Genomic DNA, 16,731 nt, shown 5'->3' with positions numbered 1-16,731 from the left:
TACTGGAGTAATTACTAGATCCTGAAATCAAATATCTATGATTATTTATCTCTTAAAACCCCCAATGCTTTAGTGCCTATAAGAAATTAAATGTTTGTTATTATGACTACATACCTATTCTGTTATAAAGTAAACTGCCTGTGTGTATCATTCATATTTATCTTTAGTATATATATACTGTAATTTGACCTTTTCCTGTCCTTGCATGTTTTTTACAGTGTAATTGTTAAAATTGATATCATAATTATAATATAAATATCAAAACACTTTCTTGGTCTAATGAATAAAAAGATATTTTCACTATTTTTTATCCATTCAAAGTAGAATATATCTGTTATTCCGATAGGTACAAACTGATTTACCTTAAACTTCTATCATGGCGGCTCCAGGTATTTACTCTTCCTGGTCTGGTTACCTGCCTAAAGTCACGTGATAGATTTTAAATGTCTCAGGGACGGACTAAATAGATGGCCTATTTCTTTTATTCCCCCTCTGTCTGTCCTGTGTTGGGGATCATGTGAAAACTTTTATTAAAACATTGTAGAAGTCTCTGAGTATGTCAGCCACATGATTATTTGTGACATATTCAAAGAATTTTCTGCCAACAAGTGAAAATTGAATTTAGAACGTTAACATGTGTAGAAGGCTGAAAGATAATTAAAACCATATACAATTTCTTTATATCAAAACTGAACTCCATATACCTAATTAATGTCGTAGTTGAGGTATGAAATGATTTAGTTCCTCAAAATCGGCGTTTTGGCATGAAAATTTGGGTATTTCCAATAACTTATTAGAGTGGGGGACATGAAAGGGTGTGTTTGCTTCAACACCATTATTTATTGTGAAGTGTGACAATATAAAAAATAATGATGCGTGGGCTTGTGTACCGGTACATGAAGCTGAAACAACCTTGCGCTCTATTCTCGGGGAAGCCAATAGTACATTCATAAATTAATAAAAAGAATGTCATAGGGGACAAGTGGTCTTTATGTTGGAGTCAAGTTCGTCTTGACTGGTGGGTGTTGTCCTGAATTGGGGGCAGGTTGTCTCTTAAATGGTGCATGTCTCTGTGGCGACATGTTTTGGGGAGAGCTTTTCTGACCTTCATATCAACCACCAAAGACAGCACTTTACTAAATGTAGTTACCTCTCTCTCTCTCTCTCTCTCTCTCTCTCTCTCTCTCTCCGTTATCCATTATTAGGGCCTCGATATACAGGTGCCTTATAGTCATGAGTCTATTATTCCTTCTATCCATCATTCCATCCATCTGGATGTCCGATATCACTAGTACAGAGCATATATAGTTTCTTTTCTCTTGGTCCAATCTGGGTCATACTTCACCCACAGAGTGTTTTGGGGTAAAGGATGTGCAGTGACTTTGAACAAAGTATGATGGTCACAGGCCATAGTCAACCTCTGTGTAAAGTCCCTGTCTTGAGACTTTGCCATATATAGTTTCTCCTTTCCCCTAAGTCTGACCTGAGTCCGTGCGCTGCTGTTGTTAAGTCAAATCATTCTCCATGGCATGAAGGCGCATTAAGCCGGTGCTTATCCCCAGCTTCCGTGGTGCTAAGCGGATGTGAGTCATTGACTCCCCCTGAATGGGTCACCAGTCCATTGCAAATTGGTACTCAATTTCAGCTGGGTGGACTTAGAAAATGTAGAGAAAGTATTCCTTGACTATAATTTGCACAACACATAACATCATGAGACCACAGAGGGATTTGAATATGTGACCTTTTGTTTACTGGTCTAACACCTCTGACCACTGAGCCACGTGCTCCACCCATGCATTGTAGAGGAAGTTTAAATCAATCACAGATTAATCAAAGCATAGTTCACTTCAAAGTTATAGAATAAACCCCAATTTAACAATGTAATCATTACTTTTATTAAATGTGTCATTTCATAGGCCAATCACTGCTTGATGATGCATTTGTAGGCTGTGGGTTTAAACATATTGTGTACAGTCATATGCAGACAAATTAGATTAATGATGATACGGCTTAATTTGTCAGTGGCTTTACATGTAGTAACTCAAATTTCTATAAATAAAGAAAAAAGTAAGGGAGGAAATACTGGATAGATGTTAATATCATGTTTTACCGAGAATCTTGGATTTCCTCTGTTTCTCATTTTTTTATTCCGTCTACTCTCTCCTATGTTTTAAGATGCTTTTACAACATTTGAGAATTCATTAGAAACTTTAATGCTTTGTCTTTTTTGGTTAATATGTATAGTTTGCAGTCTGAACTTTTAAAATTATTTTGTTCAATTTCCTTCAGTCACATAAAAATGTGTTTGTTCTTGAAAAAGAAAATATAATATTTAATGCAGCTCAAAGGAATTAAATTAAAATCAGATTCATAAAAAATAATATAATAGGTCTATACTTTCTGGTAGGATAATTTGAATATTGGTATTACGGTGATCAATAAGAAAATAAAATGATAATTTAATGTTTTTCTCTTCCATTGCTAAAATTGAATTATGATGACTTATGATTATCTCCTTTGAGAAAATTCATTTTTCCCGCCATAACATCGTGAAATATTTTTTCCGGGTTAGCAGCGCCACCAACAGGAAGTTTTGGTAAAGTGGAAGTAGAAAGCGAAGGTGCTGTACTTCACAAAACAGCATGATGCTATGGACTTATATTTAGTGTAGAAGATATTAACTATGGAAGAATGATGCATTAGTTTCCGCCATATCATTTCAGCACGGCATTGATTGCGTTGGTCGAATCGTAAGTAGAGCATTAAAATGTGTTGCCCCTTGTTACACAGCTGTTATAAGAGAAGAGACGAAATATTCGGTTGTTGCGGCCTGTTGGTCAGCAATTCTCAGTTGTTGGTTGTTTTTGCTATTTACTTAATGTCTGTGATGCGAATACACGCATATTAAATTGACTGGAGTACGATTATCTCGTTGTGAAAATCTCTCTCTCTCTCTCTCTCTCTCTCTCTCTCTCTCTCTCTCTCTCTCTCTCTCTCTCTCTCTCTCTCTCTCTCTCTCTCAACTAATGCTTTGGTAAGCAATGGAATGATATTGGACATTTTAAACTATACCTTTCACTTGTCTGCATTAAGAGAGAAATCAGAGAGTGTAATTACTTTCATTTTGATGACATTGTCAGAATGGGATGACTTGAAGATTGTCATTACAAGCTAATGGACAAACTTGTTTTGAATTTGACCTTAAGGGCTGTAACTGATTGACCTATATAATAAATAGTTTCACTGATCATTTACATTGTTTGAGTTGCTTTAATTTATTCAAACATGCAAATATTCTTGTCCCCATTAAACAATTTAAAATTGAGGTCATGTTGATAAAACTTACCAATTGTTGACATATCTATGTCAGCTATACTGTATTGAATTTCATGGAAGAGAAAACTACACTGTACAAAATTATGTGTGTTATTGATTTACATTTGCAGTGAGCAATGATTTTTTTTTTGCGGGGGGGGGGGGGGGGCTGTCTTTACAAAACTTGTTGTAGTCAAATAATGCATCTGTTCCTACGTTAACTTTCATGATTTTGTGGTGGGTAGTTAGTCGCTGATACCAGTGTTGTATGATATGATGTACTGTGATGTAACAATATACAGAGGAAGGAGTATTCTACTTACTGATAAACAAGACAATGATACCAGTTCATTGAATGTCATTCTCCACCTTACAACACAGACGTTATTACACACATTAGGTCTATGGATAAGGAATAGGGAACATCTGGGAAGCAGTGATTCAGCAAACAGTTAATGTCCCAATGTTGTTAAAACAAAGGATATATACACAAGTTGTTTGTGTTTTTGTATTCCTTGTTGTGCAGAGATTTACTAAAACATCGCTTCTCTCTTTCTTCAAAACTCCTGTCTAGATTTTTTATTTATATTGGAAGAAAGAAAAATATAGATGTGTGTATTTTGATTTCTTATCAACCAGTCAGATCAAAACATCCTCAGCATTCAAGATTAAAAACTGCCATTCAGCGGATTCTCAGTGTGATTGGAACTCTGTAGTGATATGATAAAAACTGTGAGTTGACTCTGCTCCCAGGTATCTGGTGTTGATTACTTACTGGAAGGGGGTAGGAGTGAGATGTTTGGGGTACCAGGATGCCGTGTGTATGGTAGGGGGAGGGATTGACTGGCGTGAGTCATGTGATCAGCTTGTTTTTGGCAGCGGTAAGATAACGGGATGACAGCAGACTGGAGTCATCCTAGATATTGTCAGGTCATCGTATCAATCCAACTCCCAGCGGAAGTGAATTCACTATATATATATAAACTCCTCTCTATCTTAAACCACCATTATCTGTTCATCTGTGAATCAGTTGAATCTGTCTTGTACCAAGAGAATTAAAATTACATACAAACATCATGTAAAAGATATAAAACCGTTAAATCAGCGGTTCATTTGTTTTTATTTAAATGTTGGCCAATTAAGTCCATAATCTAAGGAAGAGGAAGAAAGAGTTAGAAACTTAGAATTAATTAATACAGAGAAATAGCTTTATTGTAACCAAATAGCTGACATCTGTGTAAGGTAATGTAAAGTATGTAGATAAACATGTATTTTGAAATTTTTAAGACAGAGACATTAAACGTAAAATACATATCAGTGATTTTTAGAATTGAAATCCTATGTAAAGTTGTCTCTCACACTCTGAAAGTCTCAATGAACATTAATCTAACGGAGCGACCGTGAGGTAGAAAGCATTACAACTGAAGTATGGCCAATGATTATTATGAGGAAGTTGTTTGTGAACACTCAAACATTCTTGAGTCTAGTAAAGTATTTATCAACATACTATTTCCTTGTGCATTTCTAAATCAGAGAAAACATAAAAATAGATCTATTGCCTTTAACTTACCCTGGATTCCATTTGATCTAGAGGTAATATGAGAGAAAGTCTGTAAACATGGTAATGTGTTAAATTTGTAGAGTTGGTAAAAATGTAAAATATGTAGTGAAATTTTCATTGTATTAATATCAAAGTAATAAAATTCATCATTTAAGGATTGCGTTAGTTTTTAAACCAGATGTATTGAATGAAATTTTGATATGAGTTTGAAAGTTTCTTTTTATAGGAAAATATTGTTCTCTTACAGTGTTATTTTTACTCTAACAAGTACAGTAATTATTTCATTGTAATGCTTTCAAATTAACGAAAAATTCATCATTAAAACAAACTGTTAATTATGTTTGGTTTGTTTGTGGGTTACAGGTCAGTACGAGTCCACCATGTTACAGCAGATTCTCCAGACGATGACCGTCGACCCTGACCTCCTGTCAGAGCTGTCGGACGAACAGAAGGCCATACTGTTTGTCAAGATACGGGAGGTGGGTGATGTACCTTAATCTGTACCACAAACAGATATACACATGCAGTTTTATATGTATATAATACTGAAGGTCATAATGTTTGTCAAGAATTGGGAGGTGGATGATGTACCTTAATATTGTGTATACCACATACAGTTATACATGTACATCATACAGAAGGCCATAATGTTTGTCAAGATTTAGGAGGTGGGTGATGTACCTTAATCTACCACAAACAGATATACACATAGAGTCATACATGTACATCATACAGAAGGCCAAACTGTTTGTCGAGATACAGGAGGTGGGTGATGTACTTTAATATTGTGTATACCACATACAGTTATACACATTTAGTCATACATGTACATCATACAGAAGGCCATAATGTTTGTCAGGATTTGGGAGGTGGGTGATGTACTTTAATATTGTCCAAATCACATACATGTAGAGTTATTCATGTAGATCATACAGAAGGCCATGCTGTTTGTCAAGATATGGGAGGTAACTGTTGAAATTGATACCCTGAGAAAACCATTGTCAACCTCTGCTTAAAGAAAATTTTACTGCTTTTATATACATGAAGAAATGAAGTGAATTCTATGGGGAACCGTACGCACATAATGTATGTGCATGTAACAATTTGTTTTGTTATACTTTCATGTTAAATACTGAAATCTGATTGGTTAAGACGCAGTTCATAATCCTTTCTATTACCCTCAGCGTTAGCAATGCACTTAGCAATGCACTTAGCAACGAGTAACATTATATAAATAGTGACTGTTTGGGAGGGTAACAGTTGAAATTGACACCCCGAGAAAACCATTGTCAACCGACGCGAAGCGGAGGTTGACAATGGTTTTCGAGGGGTGTCAATTTCAGCTGTTATCCTACCAAACAGGCACTATTTATTTTGTTATACTGAATGTCTTAATTTTGAAGAAAACTTAGCTGCTTTTACATAGGAATAACGTGAATTCTACGGCGAACCGTACGCGCATAATTTTCGCGCATGTAACAATTTTTAATGTTACCCGTTGCTAAGTGCGTTGCTAACGCTGAGGGTAATAGAATGGATTATGAACTGCGTCTTAACCAATCAGATTTCAGTATTTAACATGAAAGTATAACAATACAAATTGTTACATGCGCAAAAAATTATACGCGTACGGTTCGCTGTAGAATTCACGTTATTCCTATATGAAAGCAGTAAAATTTTCTTAAAAATTAAGACATTCAGTATAACAAAATAAATAGTGCCTGTTTGGGAGGATAACAGTTGAAATTGACACCCCTCGAAAAACCATTGTCAACCTCCGCTTCGGGGTGTCAATTTCAACTGTTATCCTCCCAAACAGGCACTATTTATATAGTGTTACTCATTGCCAAGTGTGTTGCTAACGCAATCAGATTTCGGTATTTAACATGAAAGTATAATAAACCTTAATATTGTCTGCACCACATATAGTTATACAGTCATGTATATCATACAGAAGGCCATAGTTTGTCTGTAAACAGCAGGTTGGTGATGTCCCTTAAACATTTTATGTTCAATTGAAATCAATATACCGTAAATGTAAACATTCTATGTTCAATTGAAATTAATATACCATAAATGTATTACATTTGGCTGTGTATTTCATTAAATTAGACTAATCAGTGGTTTTAGTAGAGAGCATCTTCTGCTAAATCAGGTACATTTCTAAATATAATGTATACAGATATTTGAATAAATGCATTCAGAAATGTACTTAATCAAATCTTTGTTAGCACATTAAAAAAAGGGAACACAGGATGAATGACCATCTTTAAGTCCTCCTTAAAGATAGCTTAAAGGTGTTTAAAGGTAGCTTAAAGACGATCTTTAAGCCACCTTTAAGCTACCTTTAAGCTATATGTATTGCTTAAAGGTGGCTTAAAGAAAGCGTAAAGATGGCTTAAAGGCAGCTTAAAGACTATCTTTAAGCCACCTTTAAGCCACCTTTAAGGACAACTTATAGGTCCTTAATGTCCAAACTTCTTTAAGCCACCTTTAAGCCACCTTTAAGCTACCTTTAAGCCACCTTTAAGCCATTAAAAAAAAATTAATTCAATATTGTGCTTAATTTCCAACAAAATGTATTAACTTTATGAAAGAAAATGTATTAAAACGGTTTTTGTTCTAGAAAGAAAAATGAAAAAAAAAAACACCAAAAAAAACGGCCGCGGTGAGAATTGAACCCGGGACCCTTAGTTTACTAGCATTACCACACATCCTCTGCGCCACGGCAACTTACATATGTAAAAGTGTTTTTATATCCTATATATCAGTGGATATTGAATCACTGTATTGAATGTGTTTACTTGAAAAGATTTTGACAAACCATTCAGTTTGTAACAATCAATTATATCTAATTTATAAATTACATGCAGGCATGTATTTAGAATGAAATACGGAACTTGGTCTTCAGTGAACAAAAATATATTATACCTAAATGGAAACCGTTAGGTTCACTATAGTAGGCTTTCTTAGTTAATAAATTTAAACCGAGTAGATATACGTAATTCATCTAATTTATAGCTATAAAAATGTAAGAAAGAAAATGAAATCATTTCTTTTATTAAATGCATTGATACTATTAAGGTATTTGTTCAATTTCCCGCAATTTCCCGGTTTTCATGATCGCGGCGCCGTTCCAATATGTTTAAATATTTACATGTAATTGTATGTACATGATTTTTAAACTATCAATTCTATAACAAACAAAATTACCAATTACCGGTGACGTATTTACTGCATGTGGCAATTGCAAATGACTTGTACATACAATTGTATGATGTGCCAGGACGGGTATATTTGACATATTTACCCTTATACATATATTTAAATAATCAACCCCTATTTATGATCACCGGTACATTAATTAATTAGCCTCAAGATTTTACTCTTACATACATGTATCGTTAATTTGTAGACGCAACATATTTAAAACCCAGAGCTAGGAAATAATACTTTGAAAATGAATTACAAATGTAAATTAACTTTTATTCACTAGACTTATCGTATACTCGTGCATACTAAGATTCAACGCCTTTAGAAACCCTGACGTGCACCTGGGCACAAGACACACCTGTTGTGTATATCTTGTATATTCTGTGTTAGTTCCAGGGGTTTTCTTAAGTTGGACAAACAATAGACTTTAATTAGATATACACAAACATGCACCTGGGCACACGACACAACTGTTGTGTATATCTTGTATATTCTGTGTTAGTTCCAGGGGTTTTCTTAAGTTGGACAAACAATAGACTCTAATTAGATATACACAAACGAACAAAACTATGTCTAGACAAACAAAGCAGTAATATCCTGCCCGATATAACAAAGGCAGTTGAGAGTCTTTTCATCTTTAACATGTATCTAGCAGATCTAGAGTTAGAAATAATGAAAATTGAAAAAAAAAATACAAACCTTAAACCGATTAACAAATTAAATCATGCATTTTTGGTTCATTATCTTTATTTTGTTTAATAACCAGATGAACTGAGAGAGAGAGAGAGAGAGAGAGAGAGAGAGAGAGAGAGAGAGAGAGAGAGAGAGAGAGAGAGAGAGAGAGAGAGAGAGATTTTTTTCACCGAATAATTTATAATAGGAAACAAACATACTTTAATTAGTTTTAGGCACATATTAAGATACAGAGACTGCGCTCATCCCTACAATAATTTTGAACCCCCCCAAAAATTATAAAGAATTTTATAACGGCAATCTGTGTCCATCGGAGAGGTGCTGATGATAGCGATCTGTGTTTAATGGAGCGACGATTAAAACCGCCTGGAACCCCCCCCCCCCCTTCCTTGGAAATTATATTATCACTCGGATGACCCCCTCCCATCTCTATAAAAGAGCTTTTGCATTTAATATATGTTTTTATTGTTCAGCTTGATCAATATTGACTTAAAGGCCACTTAAAGACAGTGTAAAGGCAGTGTAAAGAGAGCGTAAATGCCACTTAAAGATGCTTAAAGGTGGCTTAAAGGTGGCTTAAAGGTAGCTTAAAGAAGTTTGGACATTAAGGACCTATAAGCACTTGCTTAAAGGTGACTTAAAGGCGGCTTAAAGGTATAAATAAATAAATAAATTGTATAGCCTTTAAGCTCCTTTAAGTCACCTTTAAGCCACCTTTAAGGACTTGCTTAAAGATGGTTTTTCGCCCTGTGGAATTTCTGCAAAATATCAACACTATAAAAGTGTAAAAGAATATATTTATGCCAGTTTTGCTTGAATAATTTTATAGTATAACTGTTAACTTTTTATGAATATTGATTAATGCTGATCTAATTAATGGCTTATTATGTGAGTTGATTGAATCTGACAAATGTTGTCCTATCTTTTAACCCAGGAACAAGTCCGGAGGTACAATGAGTTTGAGAAGAAGAATCAAGATGACCGGATCCCAAGGAAACCCAAGAAAGGTATGCTGTAACACAACAGTTGTATGCTATATGTTGTACTGTTATCCAGGACGTTATACTGTTGTTAATTACTGAAATTACCATTTTAATTGTTTCGGTACAAACCAATCCTCCAAGTTTGTCATCATACCATTCTAAAGATTTCAATGTAGAAATTGTGAGATATGTTGATGATAAACTAAGAGTATTTCTTTCCACCCTAACAGAGAGGGTGGTCTGTTTTAATGGCTTCCTGCCCTAATTACAGGTTAATGTAGCGGTTCCCTGGGGTCAAGGTATCGACTTTAACACCTTGGTCTGAGTGTCACAATGTAACTCTCATTTAATTAAACTGATTTCACTAACGTCAGTACTTCCTGATTTTAGACCATCAATGGTCTTACAGATAATTAATGCTTTAAGTGTGTATGTGCAAGTAATTAGTGGCTGATTGGAGAACTCATAGCAATCTATCTTAATGAACTCTCTAACGATACTCAGGAAAATATATATCTGTATTGATAAGAATTAATTATTAAGTAAAATGTAATAAAGGAAGAGAAGCCATTTGATAAAGCAAAATATATCATAATTTTTGTTAGGAGCTTACAATATCTTAACTAAGTCAAGATAGCGAGTTTTGTAGGATTTATAATGTTTTAAAGGTTCAAAAAGGTCATCGTTTCTAAATTTTCAAGTATAGCTATAATTATTGAAGAAAGATTATGTTTCACAGGTTTTTTGCAATAAAATTGATGGTGAAGGGGTACCATTAAAACTGAATGAAAATTGAGCTACCACAATCTTTAATGCTTTCACGGATTTATATGATCCAAATGATGGCTTTTAGATTTTAGACACAGCAACGCGTAAAGATTAATTCATTTGTCCGCGTTTTTTTTTTATACACATGGTGTGGACTATGGAGCAATTGCAGATACAAACTTCCTTTCAGTTAGATATTTGAAGGGAGACAACTTCAGGCCCCGTAATTGATCTAAACAATCAAGTCACTTAATAGTTCATTTATATGTCAGAGCTGAAATTCAAGGAACATGTACAGATGGTAGCTATCTTCCAAGTTCTTTGTGTATTTGTGTGTGTTTTTTTGGATTTGTTTGAGGTGGCTATGATTCTGGATGTGATTCATGTATGTTTTATTCTGATCACTTTTCCCATTTATTTCATCATAGCTTTGTTATTAATGCGTTTGATTTGTTGAGTAGGGAGAATGAACGTGGACTTTCTGTTGGGCAAGAACGGCAGGGAGTGGGTCTGGGTGATGGGAGAACACAAACACGACAGGTCTATAGAGGAGATGATCGAGTTAGAGATTCAGGAGAGTGCACTCAAAGAGGCCGAGCGCGAGATCGAGGAGATCAGGTGAGATATAGGAAAATCAGTTATGACATATTGAGTCCTTGTAATGGGAAACACAAAATTGACAAATCTATAGAAGAAATAATCAAGTTAGAGATCCAGGAAAGTTTTTTTAAGGAGGCCAGGCACGATATCAAGAAGATCAAGCACAAGATCAAGAAGATCAGTTGAGATATAGTGAGATCTGTAATAAAATATAGGGTCTGGGTAATGGGAATCACAAAAACAATAAATCTATAGAGGAGGTGATCGAGTTAGAAATCCAGGAGAGGGCACTCAACGAGACTGAGCGCGAGATCAAGGAGATCAGGTGAGATATAGTGAGATCAATAATGACATGCTGAGTCTTGGTGATGGGGTTCGTAAAACATAAGTGTGTTTTTGTGATACAAAGACTCATCATTTTTGCTTTTGAGAGTGGCTTCAGAAGAGAAGTTTTAGAGATGTTTTTATCATTTGCATGCGGGACCAAACCCTATATGTTTTAATTTCAAAAGTATGAATTGTATTTTAGAAATGAAATGTGGTGATAATAAACAGTGTTCCGAGGTCCAAAGAAAAAATACAAAACAGGAGCAGAGGAAACATGGACCTCTACAAAAATTAGAGGTAGGATCAGGTGGCATGAAGGAGTCAGCATTTTCTGCTGAACGGTCCTGACATTGTATGACTTTTGGAGTTTAGTGTTTGATTGTGTAAATAATGCAACAAATCTTGACTTCTTACTGATTTTATGCAATGGTCAAAATGCAGCAAAAACATTTTACCTTTGGAAAATTTGAATGCCTCGTAAACATCATACTAAGGTTTTTTTGGTCTAGAGTCAAAAGACCTACATATTATGTCATTTGTGTAGTTTTAATTCTTTGTTTAAAATGGGTTGTTTAAGATTTCATTGATATTTAAATGTTTATTTTAATTCTTATTTTGTAGTTTTAACTTGTTAAAAGTTTATCAATAACATGTACACTCATATGAAAAGTTACTGTAATGAAATTTTTGTTTTGAGTTGGTCAGACGAATCAGAAGTTTCATGTACTATTTGATTTTAGCCTATATTTAAGCTTTGGCTTTCTGATATATCATTAAGCAATGTCAATGTCATAGTTGGAGTCAAGGATTTCAAATGTCCATATCTTCAATAAGATTGAAAGTAAGGTCATAATCCTCATCCAAGTTAATAAGTCTACACGACATGAACATGTATTATATTCGGTGTGTTTCAATTTTTTGCATTGAATCAAACTTAATATTTCATTTTTTAGATTTTATTTTAACGAAAAAAATACACTTAATGTGAATATTTAACATTGAGTTTTGACTTTCTTTTGCAACCATAAATGTCTATTTGTCTGATGATTCAAATTTGAAATGCCCATTTCAAGTACATGTACACTCCAAGTACATTTGTAAATGCAGTGCCAGAAGCCAACCTACCAAGTTTCATCTGAATCAGATCAGGTATACCATAGTGTATGTGTCAGGAATCAATAAACAGTGTGTATTACTGATAAAAAACATGATTTATATAGTTAATATATTCTTTTTGAGAAGGTATTACACCTTTTAAGAATACATCAATGCCATGGAAATAATTCAAATGTACACCATGGTCTAGCAATTGTAAAATGTTCCTATTGTTGATCTGTTTGCAACGTAGAAGAAAGTGATAAGTTTTACATGTAGAAATTTTACCTTTGTTGATATATTTTGTATTTTCAACGTACAGAAAAGATGTGATTGGTCACAATTTATGCATACAGTAAACTTGAAAATAAAAATAAGACGTTTTAACAATGGTTACATTTGAAATGTCTTTTTTGTGATAAAACAACAACTTAGATTTTGTTTTTATTTTTTAATAAATTCATTATCGGCACATTGCTTCTTCAACGAAGTCACATAGTTGTTTTTCTCAGCATGGAAACACAAAATCTGCGTTACTTGAAAAATTGATACATATCAAATTACATACACTGTTGGGGCACAAAATGATGAAAATAATATAAAAATAGTATGAGAGAAAAATGACTCACTTTTATCAAAATATCATATAGCTGCATATTTCAATGGGTAAGTTTATTTCTATCCTGAAAATCTCCTGTAAAGAAGAAATTAATTCTTGTAGAATTCTAAAATAAACGTCATATCATGAAGCAAATTCAGAACGCTTGTTCAGAGTGGACTATACCTTTGTTAACTTGACCGCTTTGCTTCCTCTGTAGCACCACCAAATGTTGACCACCTCCTCATCTGATGGTTGTGTACAAGTTCACCAGCTGAGCTCAGGGGAGCCCATTCCTGTTTCATCCTTGAAAGTTCATAATATTGAGGCCTGGATCACAGTTTCAGTTACTGAGACACCAATGTTGTCTGCACAGGTTGGCATATTTACACAAATATCTAGAAATTTTAACAGTCCAAAATCATCCGAACTTCAATAATTTTAAAGGAGGTTTTTATCTGTCTTAAATTGTTCTTGTCAAGATATCAACCTTCTTGATTAGCATGGAGTTGGATATTTACTGTTTTGAATCTAAGATATTGTACATTAACCGATTATTCTGCTGTGTATGTTTTGTTCAATACCATTACATAAGAAACCTTAATATATAAATTTGTAGGTTTGATGTTAACTAATGGGCTAGAATATGAAAAAGTCTTCTTCACTAATACTCTTCAGTAAAAGGTAGGTCTCTTAATAACCTAGCTATGAAGGAACATACTACACTACATGCAGATATTAGCAAAATAATTTAATGATTTACATATACTAGTTTTAATAAATACATGTATGACACAGTAAGTTTTGTAATTTTGCAAGATTTGGTAAAAATAAAAATCCATTTAAGGAAAATTTGTATTCAATTTTGAAACAAACAGAAAAATTATGTCTATTATAATGTTACTGATTTTAATGTCAATATTTTGCTAATATGAAGACATGAGATGGGCATGTGCAGTATTTAGTATTGTCCAGTCAGAGACCATCCACTTTATACAGGAAGGAAAGAATTATCCTTTATACATTATAAATATATACATAAATAAAATGTTTTTTATGTCCTAAATATATGTATCACAAATTATCATTTAAATGTCTACAAATAGTTTTCTCTCTCCTTTTTAGCAACAATTCAAACATAAGACTGCATGCATTGTTGATGAGACATGTTAATATATAGAGGTTTGTTTGTGTTGTAGCTATGATGAGCACCTCCTTGCGTGGAACTGCAGACAGATGAAGCATCCACTGGCAGACACACATTTAGGCGGGACATCTGTAGGGTCAATTGGCACCCTGGTCACACACAGCCACGATGTACAATGGTTACCATGTGGTGGACACAAAATATATCTCAGGTAATAATACACCTGTAATTAGTGTCATGAGGGCCACAATGTACAATGGTTACCATGTGGTGGACACTGAACATATCTCAGGTAATAACACACCTGTAATTAGTGATATGACGGCCACAATGTACAATGGTTACCATGTGGTGGACACTGAACATATTTCAGAAAATAATACTTTTGTAATTAGTGTCATGGTGGCCACTATGTACAAGAGCTATGATGTGGTGTACACTATACATAATGTGGCCACTATGTACAATAGCAATGATGGTGGGGAAACTATACATATTTTAGGTCATAATGAACCTGTAACTAGTGTTCTGCTGGCCACAGTGTACAATAGTTACCATATGGTTGAACAATTTATTTTTCTCATTGGTTGTAGTTTACAACATAGAAAATATTACAAACATATACACAATTTGTAAACACTTTATGAGTGAGAAGAGGAGAAATTATTCTGTACAAAATATATATGAAGTAAAAATGTACATTTTTTATGGAGATAAATATATAGGAATTAATATCCTTCATGTTAACAATACTGATAAGCTCACATTGTTTGAGAAAAAAAGTTCGTTTAATTGACAATATTTGGTCTATAAAGATAAACATTTTGATATACTGTATATATTTTTTCGTTCGTTTTTCAACACGGTGCAACACAAAATAAAGTGGTGGACACTAAACACACCTCAGGTAATAACACACCTGTAATTAGTGTTATGATGAGAACAATGTACAATGTTTACCATGTGGCGGACACTGAACATATCTCAGGTAATAACACACCTGGAATAAGTGATCTCATAGCCACGATGTACAATGGTTACCATGTGGTGGATGATTCTGGTTCATAACATGCCTGTAGTTTATATCCAAACTGTCACCTTGTACGTAGGTTACCATGTGGTGGTCAATAAACATACCACAGGTAATAACACACCTGTTATTAGTAGTAATTGAAGGTACTTTTCTGAGAAAGTGAATATACAATAAAGAAAATCAAAAGATATAAAAACTGAAAATTTCCACATTTTTACCATTAGTTGGTTTTTTTGGAGGAAATTCAAAACAATTTTGATGTTTACATTGAATCAAAGGGCAGACTGATTATCTACTGTTTGTCAGTATATATTCAGAATATTCATTTGGTCACACATATATCGAGAAATTTTTTATTTACATTGCTTGACCCATATCTCACCAATATCTCTAGATACACGTTTTTGACAGTCATAAAGGTCATGGTTTAATATCACTTAGGGCAAATGTCTCCAGGGTTGCTAATAAAGCCTTGTCAATTGGTTGTAGAAAGGGAACTTTTTTAAGATTTACAAACATATCTTGTTTATTTTTTCATCAACTTTAACCTCTTTTTTTCTACAGATGGAAAGATGGATGTAGTACAACACTATGACAGAAATGTTTCCCTTGGTTACGGTGCTGATTGGTGTCATAGCAACGTCTACAACAGCCTCGTAGCAACGTGATCATTTTATAATTATTCCTTGCAATTATGGAATTTTACAATGAAAACTAGGATGTTGGATAAATAAAAGTAATTTTGGAAAAAAGTTTATTCTTTTCTTTTGGTTGTTATTTTTTTTCAATTTTGCAATGTTAAAAAGATCACAGTTCCAATTTTGTTTGTTCCAAAGAAATTTTTCGTGAGGATAACTCCGTGGGTCCAATACATATTATATAACTTTATGTAAAGTTATGGAAATTTTTAATGATATTGATATAGTATGTTTTAGGGTTTTCTTTTTAAAAGATTTGGCTGAATTCACAATTGTATTACGTGTGTAATGTTGCATTAAAGGCATCTTTGTATTGCTAATAAAATATTAGGAACGCCCACTTAAATAATCTGACCAAAGAAACATTTAAATGTTATATAAACATTCCCTAGTGTCTTGTCTGTAATAGCAATAAAAATTAAATTTGTAATGTATAGTTCAATAATTTCATCAATGACGCAAATGACGTACTGTTGGGGCGCAAGCTGGGGTTTACATGCTGGTATATGAGATAAAAATAACGTAAACATGTCACTGATACATGTATATATAGGATATCTCATGATTTGCGATTGTATATGATTTTTATCCAACGAGTTGTGTGTTTTGTATCCCCGAGCCAAGCATGAGAGATCACATGTTTTACTAAGTAATTTATTAATCCCAATTTTTTTGGTAAAAGGTCTAATTGTGAGCCGCA

The 16,731-nt window shown here is 33.8% G+C and overlaps 1 protein-coding gene across 1 annotated transcript; it reads left to right on the top strand.

Moving 5' to 3' along the window:
* Nucleotides 1-2,564: 2,564 nt before the first annotated feature.
* LOC128165682 (SH2 domain-containing protein 4A-like) lies at nt 2,565-16,088 on the top strand. The gene is made up of 8 exons (XM_052830458.1): nt 2,565-2,750; nt 5,240-5,355; nt 9,717-9,789; nt 10,995-11,151; nt 11,663-13,529; nt 13,773-13,837; nt 14,353-14,511; nt 15,898-16,088. The coding sequence occupies exons 2-5, from the start codon at nt 5,257-5,259 to the stop codon at nt 11,676-11,678; spliced, it is 345 nt and encodes a 114-aa protein (XP_052686418.1). The 5' UTR covers nt 2,565-2,750; nt 5,240-5,256; the 3' UTR covers nt 11,679-13,529; nt 13,773-13,837; nt 14,353-14,511; nt 15,898-16,088.
* The last annotated feature ends 643 nt before the right edge of the window (nt 16,089-16,731 follow it).

This window comes from Crassostrea angulata, chromosome 10 (genome assembly GCF_025612915.1).
Source record: "Crassostrea angulata isolate pt1a10 chromosome 10, ASM2561291v2, whole genome shotgun sequence".
Classification (NCBI taxonomy): domain Eukaryota; kingdom Metazoa; phylum Mollusca; class Bivalvia; order Ostreida; family Ostreidae; genus Magallana; species Magallana angulata.
The sequence above is the reverse complement of the archived record's forward strand: the minus strand, read 5'-3'. Positions and strand labels throughout refer to the sequence as shown.